Source organism: Papio anubis, chromosome 7, assembly GCF_008728515.1.
Source record: "Papio anubis isolate 15944 chromosome 7, Panubis1.0, whole genome shotgun sequence".
Classification (NCBI taxonomy): Eukaryota; Metazoa; Chordata; class Mammalia; order Primates; family Cercopithecidae; genus Papio; species Papio anubis.
The window spans coordinates 157,592,474-157,605,796 of record NC_044982.1 but is presented as its reverse complement, the minus strand read 5'-3'; the positions used below and the strand labels follow the sequence as shown (position 1 = coordinate 157,605,796).

General features: G+C 46.3%; 1 protein-coding gene across 2 annotated transcripts in view; it reads right to left on the bottom strand.

Annotated features, from left to right (window-relative positions):
• The window catches only part of OCA2 (OCA2 melanosomal transmembrane protein), a 346,597-nt gene that overhangs the window by 194,469 nt on the left and 138,805 nt on the right, over positions 1-13,323 (bottom strand). For both annotated transcript variants that reach the window (XM_003900679.3, XM_017960451.3), the window contains 3 exons: positions 12,601-12,733; positions 3,407-3,554; positions 669-726 (listed from right to left, as the gene is read on the bottom strand). In XM_003900679.3, the coding sequence (XP_003900728.2) occupies positions 669-726; positions 3,407-3,554; positions 12,601-12,733 (339 nt within the window). The remainder of the gene's footprint in view (positions 1-668; positions 727-3,406; positions 3,555-12,600; positions 12,734-13,323) is intronic.

Sequence of the window (13,323 nt, the reverse complement as noted above, 5' to 3'; positions counted from 1 at the left end):
AGACACGAGAGACGTGAGGTGTGCTGAAGCCCCGTTAGGAAACACCTGACTCGCATGTAGACTGTGCCCGTCACAATTAGAGCGGGTGTTCAGTCTCTCCCTAGAAGATAAACCACACAGATCTGAAACGTCACTGAGATGCAGATGACTCCCAGCAGATCTCGCGCAGAGCTCTCTCGACTGGGAAGGGGCCCTCTGTGCTCATAAATGGGCTGAGAAAGAGCCAAAAAAAAAAAACCAAAGCTCTGCCCCAAGAAGTCAGAGCCGTCGGTAGGACACTCACGCATCCTATGTCCGTCCCTAAAGCTGCTCCACTTCACGCAGCACGCCTCGCCGTCCCCTCAAAGTGTGAACTCGGGCCTGCCCTTCGGGGCCAGGAGAGGGCTGGTGGTCAGGGACACCCACTCAGAGGGCAGGCCCCGCAACGCGCAGGGAAAGGGAAAGGCCCTACGAAGACGCTCGCTTTCCACGTCCTGACAAGATCAGCCTGCTGTCTCCGGAAAACATGTCTCCCCATTCACCCAAACACAGAAATTGCAATGTCCCGTGTAGGACCACAGAAATAAAAAGAGAAACGGCGTTCAGTCATGTGAGGGAAAGGAAAGGCATTGCTCACTCTCTTCTTGGAGAAGCGAATCAGAAATCCCTGAGAAAAGAAAGCTGCGTACCTTTTTCTGGAGTTCCTGGATATTGGTCTCCCAATTTTTGTCCTCCTGTGAGATCTGTCTGAAAGAGAAAAGAAGAGACTCATTACTTCCCTGGTCACGTGGAGCAGCAGCCCCAGCACTTCGTCCCTGGACGCCGTCTGCGACATGGCCTGGTAGGACTAGTCATGGGGGGCCAGTGGGCTTCACTGGTTGGCTGGAAAGGGCGCTCACTCTATCTTTTCCCAAAAAAAATACATATAATGGCCTGAATGACGAAAGAAGTGCGTGTGAGGAGGTGTGTGGGACAGCTTGCGCACGGGACGCTTCATGAAAACCCCACATCAGCACACGGACAAAGGCAGCGACGGTCAGCCTCTTTATTTTCCTCTTTACGTGCACTTCTACGTTCCCGAATCTCTTTGTTTCCAAGATGAGGGCACTGAACCTGTACAACTCTTACAATCAACTAAAGAAAAACATGGTAAAAGAAATGTCACTTGCTTTAACGTTGATTTTCATCAATCAGTGATCACTTCCACGCCTGAAATCCGAGGACTTTGGGAGGCCGAGGGGGAAGGATCGCTTGAGGTCAGCGGTTGGGGAAGATCGGCTTTGAAGGCTTTTCTGGTCTGTGCTGCTCCTGCTGGGGTGGCCTCCTCCCGCCTGTTTCAGCCCCTTTAGTGGCTCCCACTTGCCTCTCCTTTTCCATGTTTCTGACTCAGCCCACCCTCCTGGCTGACTTCCTCCTACACCAATTAGGGACAAGGGGCTGCACAACGAAGAATGCAGTTTTAGTGTCAAAGGAGGCTGACCTCACAGCCGGTCTGGGCCGTAAACAATCACAGCAGACACAGTCGAATGATTCTGAGGACAATTTTTTAAAAGAAAATGTAAAAATAAGACCTGCAGGCGGGCACGGTGACTCACACCTATAATCCCAGTACTTTGGGAGGCCAAGGCGGGCAGATCACCTGAGGTTGGGAGTTTGAGACCAGCCTGACCAACGTGGAGAAACCCCGTCTCTACTAAAAACACAAAATCAGTCAGGCGGGTTGGCACCTGCCTGTAATCCCAGCTACTTGGGAGGCTGAGGCAGGAGAATTGCTTGAACCCAGGAGGTAAAGGAGGCAGAGGCTGCGGTGAGCCGAGATCGTGCCACTGCACTCCAGCCTGGGCAAGAAGAGCTAAACTCTGTCTCAAAAAAATAAAAAAATAAAACCTGCAGAGCCCAACCTTGCCTTAGGACACCTTCATGGTAATCTGCTTCTCAGCAACTGTGTGGCCTTGGGAAGCCACGTCCTCCCCAGGTCTCAGTTTCCCCATGTGTGACTAACACCAGATGAGCTGATGGGAACGTGGTGAGCCTCGGAGCCCACATGTTTCCTCACGTTTGTAACCTGAGATGCACTAAGTGTGTCTTTAACACCCAACACCAGGACAATTTATTCTACCTCTAATTTATGAAGCGTCTTCCTCCAAGATCTGCGCCTGCTGCCAAAGGTGGTCATTTTTTCCCCAGCCTGCAACTCAGGGCCTCCCTGTGGCCTGAGGACACTGGTCCTGCTGCTCCAGCACTGCTGGGCGAGGTGGGTCCTGGGCCGGGGATGGAGCCAATGCCACAGAGCCAGCACTTCCTCCCGGGATTGTGTGGGACTCCGTGGGAATGCCTGGGAATCCTCCCACCAACAGCCAGACCCTGAGACACCCATGCAGGGCGACCCCTCAGGGCTCAGCAAATGGCAACATGCAAGACCATTCTAGACTTTGTTCATAAGGGTTCACATTTCCCTTTGCCTAGATGGACACCTCCACCCACTCGTAGCTCAGCTGTGGGGACGCTTCCGCTTTGGCATCCCTTGGGGGGTCACCAGGCTCCTGCTTCTTCTGTCTGAGCTTCCAGAACAAAGACTGCTTGGAACTCAGCACCATGTCACAGCAAGGAGAAAAAACACCAATTCATGGTTACCCTTTAAGTCCCAGCTTCGCCGGGCGCGGTGGCTCAAGCCTGTAATCCCAGCACTTTGGAAGGCCGAGGCGGGCGGATCACGAGGTCAGGAGATCGAGACCATCCTGGCTAACACGGTGAAACCCCGTCTCTACTAAAAAATACAAAAAACTAGCCGGGCGAAGTGGCGGGTGCCTGTAGTCCCAGCTACTCGGGAGGCTGAGGCAGGAGAATGGCGTGAACCCGAGAGGAGGAGCTTGCAGTGAGCTGAGATCCGGCCACTGCACTCCAGCCTGGGTGACAGAGCAAGACTCCGTCTCAAAAAAAAAAAAAAAAAAAAGTCCCAGCTTCGATTAACAACAAATGCCAGGAAACAAATTGAGTGGGGCTTTCATAGTCTTTCGGGTGCCTGAAAATCAACTACTGGCAGAATATTTTGTCCGATTAGTCTTTGCATTAATGGTTTTTTGTTTTTGTCATGCAACAATGACCATGTGGAGAGATGGGACAGCCCAGCGGTTGAGACTGTGAGCTCCATCCCCAGCCGCCACTCCTTCCAAGCTGCACAACCCTGGGCACGCTGCTCAAACTCTGAGCCTCTGGTTTTGTGTTTCGTTTTGTTTTGTTTTGTTTTTGTCCTTAAACTCGGCTGTGTACCCCCTGCAGAGCTCAGTGAGGGTTAGATAAAATGCACTTAGCACAGTGCATGTCACCTAAAAATCACATATTAGTATACAGCTAGTGTCGCTGTTTTATAGGGCCATGGAACGTTCTGCTGCACACCGGCACAGTCTGAGCAGCACCCCACCCCTACCTGTGGAAGGTGTGCAGCCTCCGGGCGAGCAGGTGCTCCAGGGCCAGCACCTTCCCCAGCAGCAGGCGGCGCACGGCCGTCTCCTCGCGGCTGGCCGGGCTGATGCGCTGAGCGGTCAGGCGCCAGACGTGAATCTCGTGCTTCAGTTCTGCAGAGAAAGAAAAGGGAAGCTTGAGTCTCCCACGATCTCAGACATCAGCAACACCCTCCTCTGCTCCCCACACAGCCGAGGCCTGACGGGGCAGACACACACTCGAGACGTGCAGGTAGCCCAGGGTCACCCAGAGCTTCTCAGCACCCGAGCTATTGCCATGCAGCCCAGATGACAAAGCTGACATGTAAAAATTATCACAAAAGCGAAGTAAAACCATTTCAACCCTTTCCGTGACGAATAAATTCCTTTCTTGAAGAAACACATCAAAGCTAGCGCCCGACAACCTTTTCCCCTTCTTGCAGGAAATATTTCGGATCTGCTTCCAGCCAAAATCTAGACATTGCCCAATCTTTGAGGGGGTTTCAGGAGCAGATCTAGTGACAATTGAAAACACAAGTGTAATTCTCAGGAGAAGGTGCTCAGGGCTCTCCAGCAGGGCATCTGGTAAGCGGCAGAAGAAGACAGGGAGGCGCCCTCCAACCAGGCCCCACTGAGCCTCTAACACAGGCAAGAGAGAGGCAGACGACCTGAGGAAATGCTGAAATCTACAGAACGAGCAGAATTTTCACCCACCACTGAATTCAGACACCTTCCGACAGAGAAGAGTAGAGAGAAATGAGGTGTCAATTCATGGCCTCTTAAGATATTCAAATATTTCATCCTGGCTAACACGGTGAAACCCTGTCTCTAGTAAAAAATACAAAAAAAAAAAAAACTAGCCGGGCGAGGTGGCGGGCGCCTGTAGTCCCAGCTACTCGGGAGGCTAAGGCAGGAGAATGGTGTAAACCCAGGAGGCGGAGCTTGCAGTGAGCCGAGATCCGGCCACTGCACTCCAGCCTGGGCGACAGAGCGAGACTCCGTCTCCAAAAAAAAAAAAAAGATATTCAAATATTTCATGAAAACCTACATTTAACCTCTATTTTACTGTTAAAAACATGACATGTTTCTTGAAATATCCATTAAAAGGATATAAGAAAGCACAATATTTTCATGAACCACCCCTTACGTGCAATGCCCCACACTACCTATCACACGAATTAAAGATGAAAAGACAAAGCCTTTCAAGCAAGCGCTGGGGCACCGGAAGAGCAGCTCGGGGCAGATTCAAGGCGATCACCCAAAGACCCGGGAAGCAGCCCGGACACGGTGGGTTCAGTGGAAAGCGAAAATGCCACCTTTCAGCCCCTTCTGCTCAGGACGCGAGTGCTCCTCACCCACGGCGTGGCAGACCTACTGCAACAACAAAGACGAGTTAGGCAGAGGGAGGCAGTCTGGAAACGAAGCATGCCGAGACTCAGAGAGAACGCGCAGAGCCTGGGAGCACCAGACTATTCCAGTTAGCACACGGCTTTCTCTAAAGCTTCAGCCCTACCAAGATGAAACCTTTAGAACTAAGATACATAATATGTTTTCATTCAGCACATATCGATGCTTTGTAGCTTTACTAAAATAAAAGAAACTTGGGTATAATTCACAGGCCTCTTCAGAGAAACAGATCCATCATTTCCTCTTGAAAAGTCTCACGCTTCGTTAAACCACCTATGAGGCTATGATAACATAAAAAGAAAGGGGAAGAGGAAGTGAAGGAAAAAACTAATGAACTCACTCTCTGAAACACTGAACACAAAAACACCATCTGTGGAAGGTCTCCAGTGTGAGTTCAGACAGAGCCAGTATTTCACCCGTTGCTCTAAATCTTGCTAAAAGCCCGTCCACAAAGTACCAGAGACTCTCCGGCCGTTCTCTAAAGGCATCGCCGTGAAGGGCCACCTTCTGAAGCGGCTCGTCAGCTTTAAAAGGCTCACACCTCTGCATGGTTCATCTCTGGTGCCAGCTGCTGGGTGCAGGCTGGAAGTCTCTCCACGCCTTTATGCTGGAGAAGCAGAGCCTGGGAACCAAGGCTGTGTTGGTGGAGCTGGCCTTCCAGTCCCTGTGCGACGACTGCAGGTGCTCACTCTCCAGGGGAGCCTCAGCCACCTCAGTGTGCACCCAGCACCTACCTGCCTTCTAACCCATCAAACCAAAAAGGATGTGCTGCTCTACTCAGATCAACCCACGCATTAATACTCAGGTAATACGCTTTTGTCTTCCTAGTTGTGGAATGTAATACACAAATTACGAAGGAATTTAGTAGGAGGGATTTTGCCCAGGAGAAGGGAGCTCACTCCATTCACCCAGAACTCAGTTTACCAAAACCTGTCCACGTATCAGTTCCCAGGCTTCCTCTGCACCTCCTCTTCATTTCCCCACCCTGTCTACTCTGCCGAGGTCCAAGACCACAGACCCAGCTGGCTACCAATATTTCCCTCTGAACCGTGTGCTGCAAACTCATAGCTGAACACTTTATCTTCCTCCCATAAAGTCTCTCTCCTACCCTTACCTTCTTAGTTTTTATATAATTGTTCTTCCAGGAACGTAAGACTGAAATGTCATCCTGGCCTTGTCAATGTCATTCTCTTTTATGTTTCCACATTAACATTATTGTGTCACAGGTGTCAGATCTGTGTCTGATGCTAAAGGAAAAAATTTAATTGGTAAGTTACAAGATGGCCTTCCAAAACTGGAAAGAGATATAAGATAAATCATAAATAAACATATGCTAGGGCAGTGTGAGCCTCAGGAGCAGCCCAGGATATGCTGGCACAGCTCTTGCCTCGTCTGCTTCTTCCTGTCCTAGGTACCTGCTTGTCCAGGCCTCACCCTCTCACATTTCTTAATTTTTACTGTTCCTTAGTAACCTTTAACTACAGTCACTTCCTACCAATCTGCCCCTGGTTAATCATAAAATACCACTTGTTCTATCTATCTATCTCAGGCCTTTAATCCTAGCACTTTGGGAGGCCGAGGCAAGTGGATCACCTGAGGTTGAGAGTTCGAGACTAGCCTGGCCAATATGGTGAAACCCCTTCTCTACTAAAAATACAAAAAAATTACTGGGCATGGTGGCAGGCGCCAGTAATCTCAGCTACTTGGGAGACTGAGGTGGGAGAATTGCTTGAACCCAGGAAGTGGAGGTTGCAGTGAGCCAAGACTGTGCCACTCCACTCTAGCCTGGGCACAACAGAGCAAGGATCCATCTCAAAAAAAGGAAAATGGCAACAAAAGCCAAAATTGACAAATGGGATCTAATTAAACTAAAGAGCTTCTGCACGGCAAAAGAAACTATCATCAGAGTGAATGGGCAACCTACAGAATGGGAGAAAATTTTTGCAATCTATCCATCTGACAAACGGCTAATATCCAGAATCTACAAAGAACTTAAACAAATTTACAAGAAAAAAACAAACAACCCCATCAAAAAGCAAAGGATATGAATAGACACTCCTCGAAAGAAGACATTTATGCGGTAAACACATGAAAAAAGCTCATTATCACTGGTCACTAGAGAAATGGCAAATCAAAACCACAATGAGATACCATCTCGCACCAGTTAGAATAGTGATCATTAAAAAGTCAGGAAACGACAGATGCTGGAGAGGATGTGGAGAAATAGGAACACTTTTATACTGTTGGTGGGAGTGTAAATTAGTTTAACCATTGTGGAAGACAGCGTGGTGATTCCTCAAGGATCTAGAACCAGAAATACCATTTGACCCAGCAATCCCATTACTGGGTATATACCCAAAGGATTATAAATCATTCTACTATAAACACACATGCACACGTACGTTGACTGCAGCACTGTTCACAAGAGCAAAGACTTGGAACCAACCCAAATGCGCATCAATGACAGACTGGATAAAGAAAATGTGGCACGTACACCATGGAATACTATCCAGCCATAAAAAAGTATGAGTTCATGTCCTTTGCAGGGACGTGGATGAAGCTGGAAACCATCATTCTCAGCAAACTAACACAGGAACAGAAAACCAAACACCGCATGTTCTCACTCATGAGTGGGAGTGGAACAATGAGAACACATGGACACAGGGAGGGGAACATCACATACCGGGGCCTGTCAGTGGGTGGGAGACTAGGGGAGGGATAGCAGTAGGAGCATTCGGAGAAATACCTAACGTAGATGACAGGCTGATGGGTGCAGCAAACCACCATGGCACATGTATACCTATGTAACAAACCTGCATGTTCTGCAAATGTACCACAGAACTTAAAGTGTAATTAAAAAATAAAATAAATAAAAATAATTACTTTTTAAATAATTAATTAAAATAATAAAATAAATCTATCACCTTCCTAGATGATAAGAAGATAACTGATATCTAGCTATTATCTTCCTAGATCTATCATTTCCTAGATTAGATGACAGATTATAGATAGATAAATAGATGACAGATAGATAAATTCCTCCTTTCAAATAACCAGTAGTTCCCTGTGGCCTCCAGAATAGAGCTAAAGATGTCAAAGATCTTCAGAGAAGACTCAAAACCCCAAAGGACCATTGTGCTGATTCTGCCATAGAAGTTTCAACTCTTTGTCTTTGCCACTCTAGCCTCTTACTAGGAGACATTGTCAGATATCCCATCTCTTACCTATCAGCCTCTACCTTTCTGAGCTTCTCAACCAACTTCTGATGGTATTACTTAAGAGTGGCCACATACATGTTTCAAACAGGCAAAGAAAGTGCCGTGTGGATGCGGTCTCACACAGGAGGTGATGGCTTCCAGGGAAGCCTAGAGTAGGAGCTCAGAGCTAGGAATCTCAGGAGAAGAAGCCTAGGCCAGAAAGACAGAAATGGAACTATACTAGTGTTAAGTTCATCTACTGTATGCTAGGTAGTATAATATCGCTTAAAGTTAGTGGTATAATAGTCACTAAAATCATAAAACAGAATTAAAGCCCAAAAAAGTAACAACCAAAAGAGGAGAAAATATAGAATATATTTAAATAATTAATTCAAAAGAAGGCATAAATGAAGAGAATAGTAATAAAGAAGCACAAATATAAAACAATAATATGTTACACTTCAATCACATCACTAAGCACATTAAACATAAATGTCTAAGAGACAGACTATCAGAGTAGGTAAAAAAGCAAGATGCAAATATATGCTGCTTACAAGAACTGTACTTTAAAGACATACATAAGTTAAAAGTAAAAAGATGGAAAAAGATATACCACACTAACACTAGTCAAGAGAAAAATGAAATTGTTATATCAACAACAAAGTATATTTCAGAGCAAAGAATATTAATACGGATCATGAAGATTGTTTTTATAATAATAAAGGTGTTAATTCATCAATATGAAAGAACAATCCTAAATATTTATGTGCCCTAATAGTAAACTTTTAAAATGCATAAAGCAAAATGATAGAATTACAAAGAGAAATAAACAAATCTATAATCACCCTTAGACACGTCTGTATCCATCTCTCAATAATTAATAAAACAAGTAGATAGAAAATCAGCAGGGATGTAGAATACTTGAATAACATCATCAGCCAATCTGACTTAAGCTACATAATTGACATCATTGAACATTCCTCCCAACAAGAGCAGAATACACTTTCATTTCTAGTACACACAGAACGGTTTCAAAGGTAGACCACATTCTATAGCCATACAGGTCTCAATAAAATTTAAAGGCTTCAAGATTTATGAAATGCATTCTCTTACTATACTGGAACTAAATTAGGTAACTGCAAAAACTTTCCCAAATACTTGGAAGGTAAATAAACCATCTAAATTATCCAAGGATCAAAGAAGAAATAAAAAGATGAATTATAAGATAATTTGGGCCGGGTGTAGTGGCTCAAGCCTGTAATCCCAGCACTTTGGGAGGCGGATGTGGGCAGATCACGAGGTCAGGAGATCGAGATCATCCTAGCTAACACGGTGAAACCCCGTTTCTACTAAAAAATACAAAAAAACTAGCCGGGCGAGGTGGCGGGCGCCTGTAGTCCCAGCTACTCGGGAGGCTGAGGCAGGAGAATGTCGTAAATCCAGGAGGCAGAGCTTGCAGTGAGCCGAGATCCAGCCACTGCACTCCAGCCTGGGCGACAGAGCGAGACTCTGTCTCAAAACATAAATAAATAAATAAAAAGATAATTTGAACTGAATGAAAATGAAATATTTAATAAATTAGTGAGAGGTCACTAAAGTAACAGTTAGAAGGAAATTTAGAGCACTAAATGCCTATAATAGAAAATAAGAGGCATATGAAATCAATAACCTTAGCCTCTAGTTTTAGAAACTAGTGAAAGAAAAATAAGTAAGCCCAAAAGTAAGCAGAAAAAAAATAATAAAGAGCACAGTAGACATTATTAAAAGAGAAAAAAAACTGTAGAGAAAAATCTATATAATCAAAAGCTGGTTCTTTGAGATCAATAAAATTGATAAACCAACCAAAAAGAGAAAGACAAACTACAACATCAGAGATGAGAGATATGACATTATCAAACATTTGATAGCCCTTAAAAGGAAAATGAAAGAATATTATGAACAATTTTATAACAATATATTCAACAACTTAGATTAAATGGACAAATTCCTCGAAATACACCAACTACCAGAATCACTCAAGGAGAAACAGATTACTTGAATAGCCATCCCTGTATGTATATTAAGGGATTTGAATTTGTAGTTAAAAACCTTCCCACAAAAACATCCAGGCCTATAAATGTCCAAATAAACATTTAAGAAAAAAGTAATAGCAATTCTACAGAAATTCTTCCAAAAACTTGAAGATGACGAAATATTTCTGTATTCCTCCTATGAGGACAACAACAAAAGACATTACAAGACAGGAAACCACATCAAGATCCCTAATGTACACAAATGCAAAATGCTAACAAAGTACTAGCAAGAAGCAGCAGGAGCTGAATATTTGGTGATCAGAGGGACAGGCGCTGGTGATTACTGTTCCTTTCACCACGTATGTCACGCTCTCTCCCATTCTGAGCACCTGGTAGGCTGGCCTGGCCTGGTCCCTTGTGACTGGGTGGAGCCTGCCTGTGTCACTCGATGGCAGAGTGGGCCCATGCTATTCTCTCTGCCTTCAAGGCCAGCCGCTCAGGACTCTAAGAACAGATGATGATCAGGGCCCCTGCCAGGCCACTGGGGAGGAGGCGAGGGGGACAAAGCCAACAAGAGGAAGAAAACACAGTTCTGGAAGTCACTGCGATTTCAGGGTTCCTTTTTCCCTGCAACAAAACCAAGCCTGTTCTGACACTGCTCTGTAGCTACCACAGGCCTGCTAAACTCAGATCTGTTGAGTGGGGCTTAGGAATCTGCAGTTTTACCAAGGACTCCAAATGTGGAGCCCTCTAGGCCCAGCAGTGGCGCAGAGCAATCACCCCAGTCCGCACTGCCAGTCTCAGCACTGCCGCACGGCTCCAGCTTCACCAGGTGTGCGCACTCCCAACCATCCCTCCCCACTTCCCTTGGAGCTTTTCTCTGTTCCCTACTCAGGAACGGTGAGGAATTGATTACAGAGATTTATTTTCTAAGTATCTAAATCTGTGTATCCCAAATTCTTCTCAAGATTAGACGCTGTGATCACCAGGGAGGTTGGGAGAGGCTGGCACAGTTGGGCAGGATGACAGCTGAGCGCTCCACGAAGGCACAGCTGTGCACACGCAAGCTCCAAGAGACAGGACAATTACCCATCGCGATCACAGTCTCCTTTGCTCTCCCTCGGTTCTAACATTTTCATCAGAAAATGAAACCTATATATTAATTTATCTTACTGTGCATATATTAGTTGATTATAAAACATTCTAAACACCTCTAGCTAGTTGTTACGAGTTGAACTAGGTCCTGGCCTCAGGTAAGATGACTAGACATTCCCAAGAACAATCTTGTTTTGTCAGATGAATCCTGAGGAGGCACACGAAACAATATTTTCTTGATGAGATTTTTTAAACACTCAAATTCTGAATAACATGAAAGTCACACAGATGTGTCTTGGACAGTCAGCATCGGAGGAACTGGAGTATGGCAGGACCATGTCAGGGCCTCCAGCCGTCCGTGTGGAAATGGAACCGGGCTGTCTTATCCAGAACAAAGACAAACTGAGATCCCGTAAAACACAGGCCAGCGGAATCACAGAGGCTGGGAGAGATCAACATACAATCCGTGAGCTCTAAAAACCCCTGAAGAAGAAGAAGAGCGCCTGCATCTGCCGAGCGCTGGTCACCTGATGCCCCTGTTACCCAGGCAACCTACACGGCACCCACATTCGGGAGCTCACCAAGGCAAGGCTGGCTGTTTCCCAAATAATCTATTGTTCCTAATACATTCTAGTCAGTAATGATCTCAGTAAAATATCTACTAAAGTGTTTAAGTGATGAAAGTGCAAAATGGTAAGATGGCCCTAAGCCCTCATCCTGCTGGCTGGTGCTCAGCATCTGCTGTTTATTTGTTTGTTTGTTTGTTTGTTTTTGAGACGGAGTCTCACTCTGTCACCCAGGCTGGAGCGCAATGGCACAATCTCGGCTCACTGCAACCTCCACCTCCTGGGTTCAGGCAATTCTCCTGCCTCAGCCTCCCGAGTAGCTGGGATTACAGGCGTGTGCCACCATGCCCAGCTAATTTCTATATTTTTAGTACAGACGGGGTTTCACCATGTTGGCCAAGCTGGACTCAAACTCCTGACCTGATTCAGGTGATCCGCCCCGCTCGGCCTCCCAAAGTGCTGGGATTACAGGTGTGCGCCACCGCGCCCAGCCTAGCATGTGCTCTTGATTGACAGGGCACATCACCTCCTGTGCCGGGTTACGTTGCTGTATTTGCAGTCATATTTAGCACTCAGGCTATGATACACTATTACAGCACTACAGTCTATGTGAGTGCGTTTGTACCACACACACATGGCTTTAGGAGGCTATGACATGTGAGTTGTACATGGTGGCCATAACTCCCCACATTTTAGCACAGTACACTTCACAGAAAACTGAAGAGGCACAGCTCATGACAGAGCCCTGAAAACACAGTGTATACGAGGAGGTGGACATGGAGATCACTGATACTGAGCATCCAGCAACCCATCGACAGGTACTTCCTGATAAGAACTTCCCCTGGTAAACAAACAATATCATGGTAATGAAATCTGAGCCTACATGAGAGGCACCTGTACTCACCAACAATCTCACTGGGCTCCTTGTTATAAAGCTTTCTGTTCCAGTAAAGCAGTCTGAGGAGTGGAAAGGAGACCAGGAGAACAAGGCAAATCCCAAGGAACATGTGTGCAGTGAATCCGGCAAAGTCCAGGCCCTGGAAATAGACAAGGGGAAATGGAATGGCGACGGGCCTTTCCTCTGCGCAGGCAGCAGCTCCCCGAGTCAGAGTCCAGGGAGGGCCAGAGCCCAGGAGGGAAGGGGCTCACCAGGAGTTCCAGGACCTTAGGCAGAGGTCCTGGAGCCCAACACAAAGCCCAAGGAACACCACGGATTCCTCACCATGATTTTGAAAATTGTTAAGGTTTGTTTCTTTCATGTCAAAAGCCAAAAACCAATTCTTACACAAATGACAAGCTGTCATAGGGAGAAACAGAAACAGGCTACCACATCTAACTGAACCTTGGCTCAGTCCGTCTTCACCACTAGATTGATGCCTTCCCCAAGATAGGGTGAAAAAAGACCGAATGGGACAAAACACTAAACAGTCTGACAATATTTGCCCATTTAAAGGTAAGTTGAATTTTTACACATCTCACTCCATTGGTTTGAAAGAGTCCTCGCGGCTGGAGAGCAGAGCCCTTCGCAGGGCACCCAGGGCCCATCAGGGCTGGGATCACTCAGAGCATGGGGACCAGCAGCAGGGATCCAGGCAGGAACCTCTCCTTCCCAGCTTTGCCTGCCTGG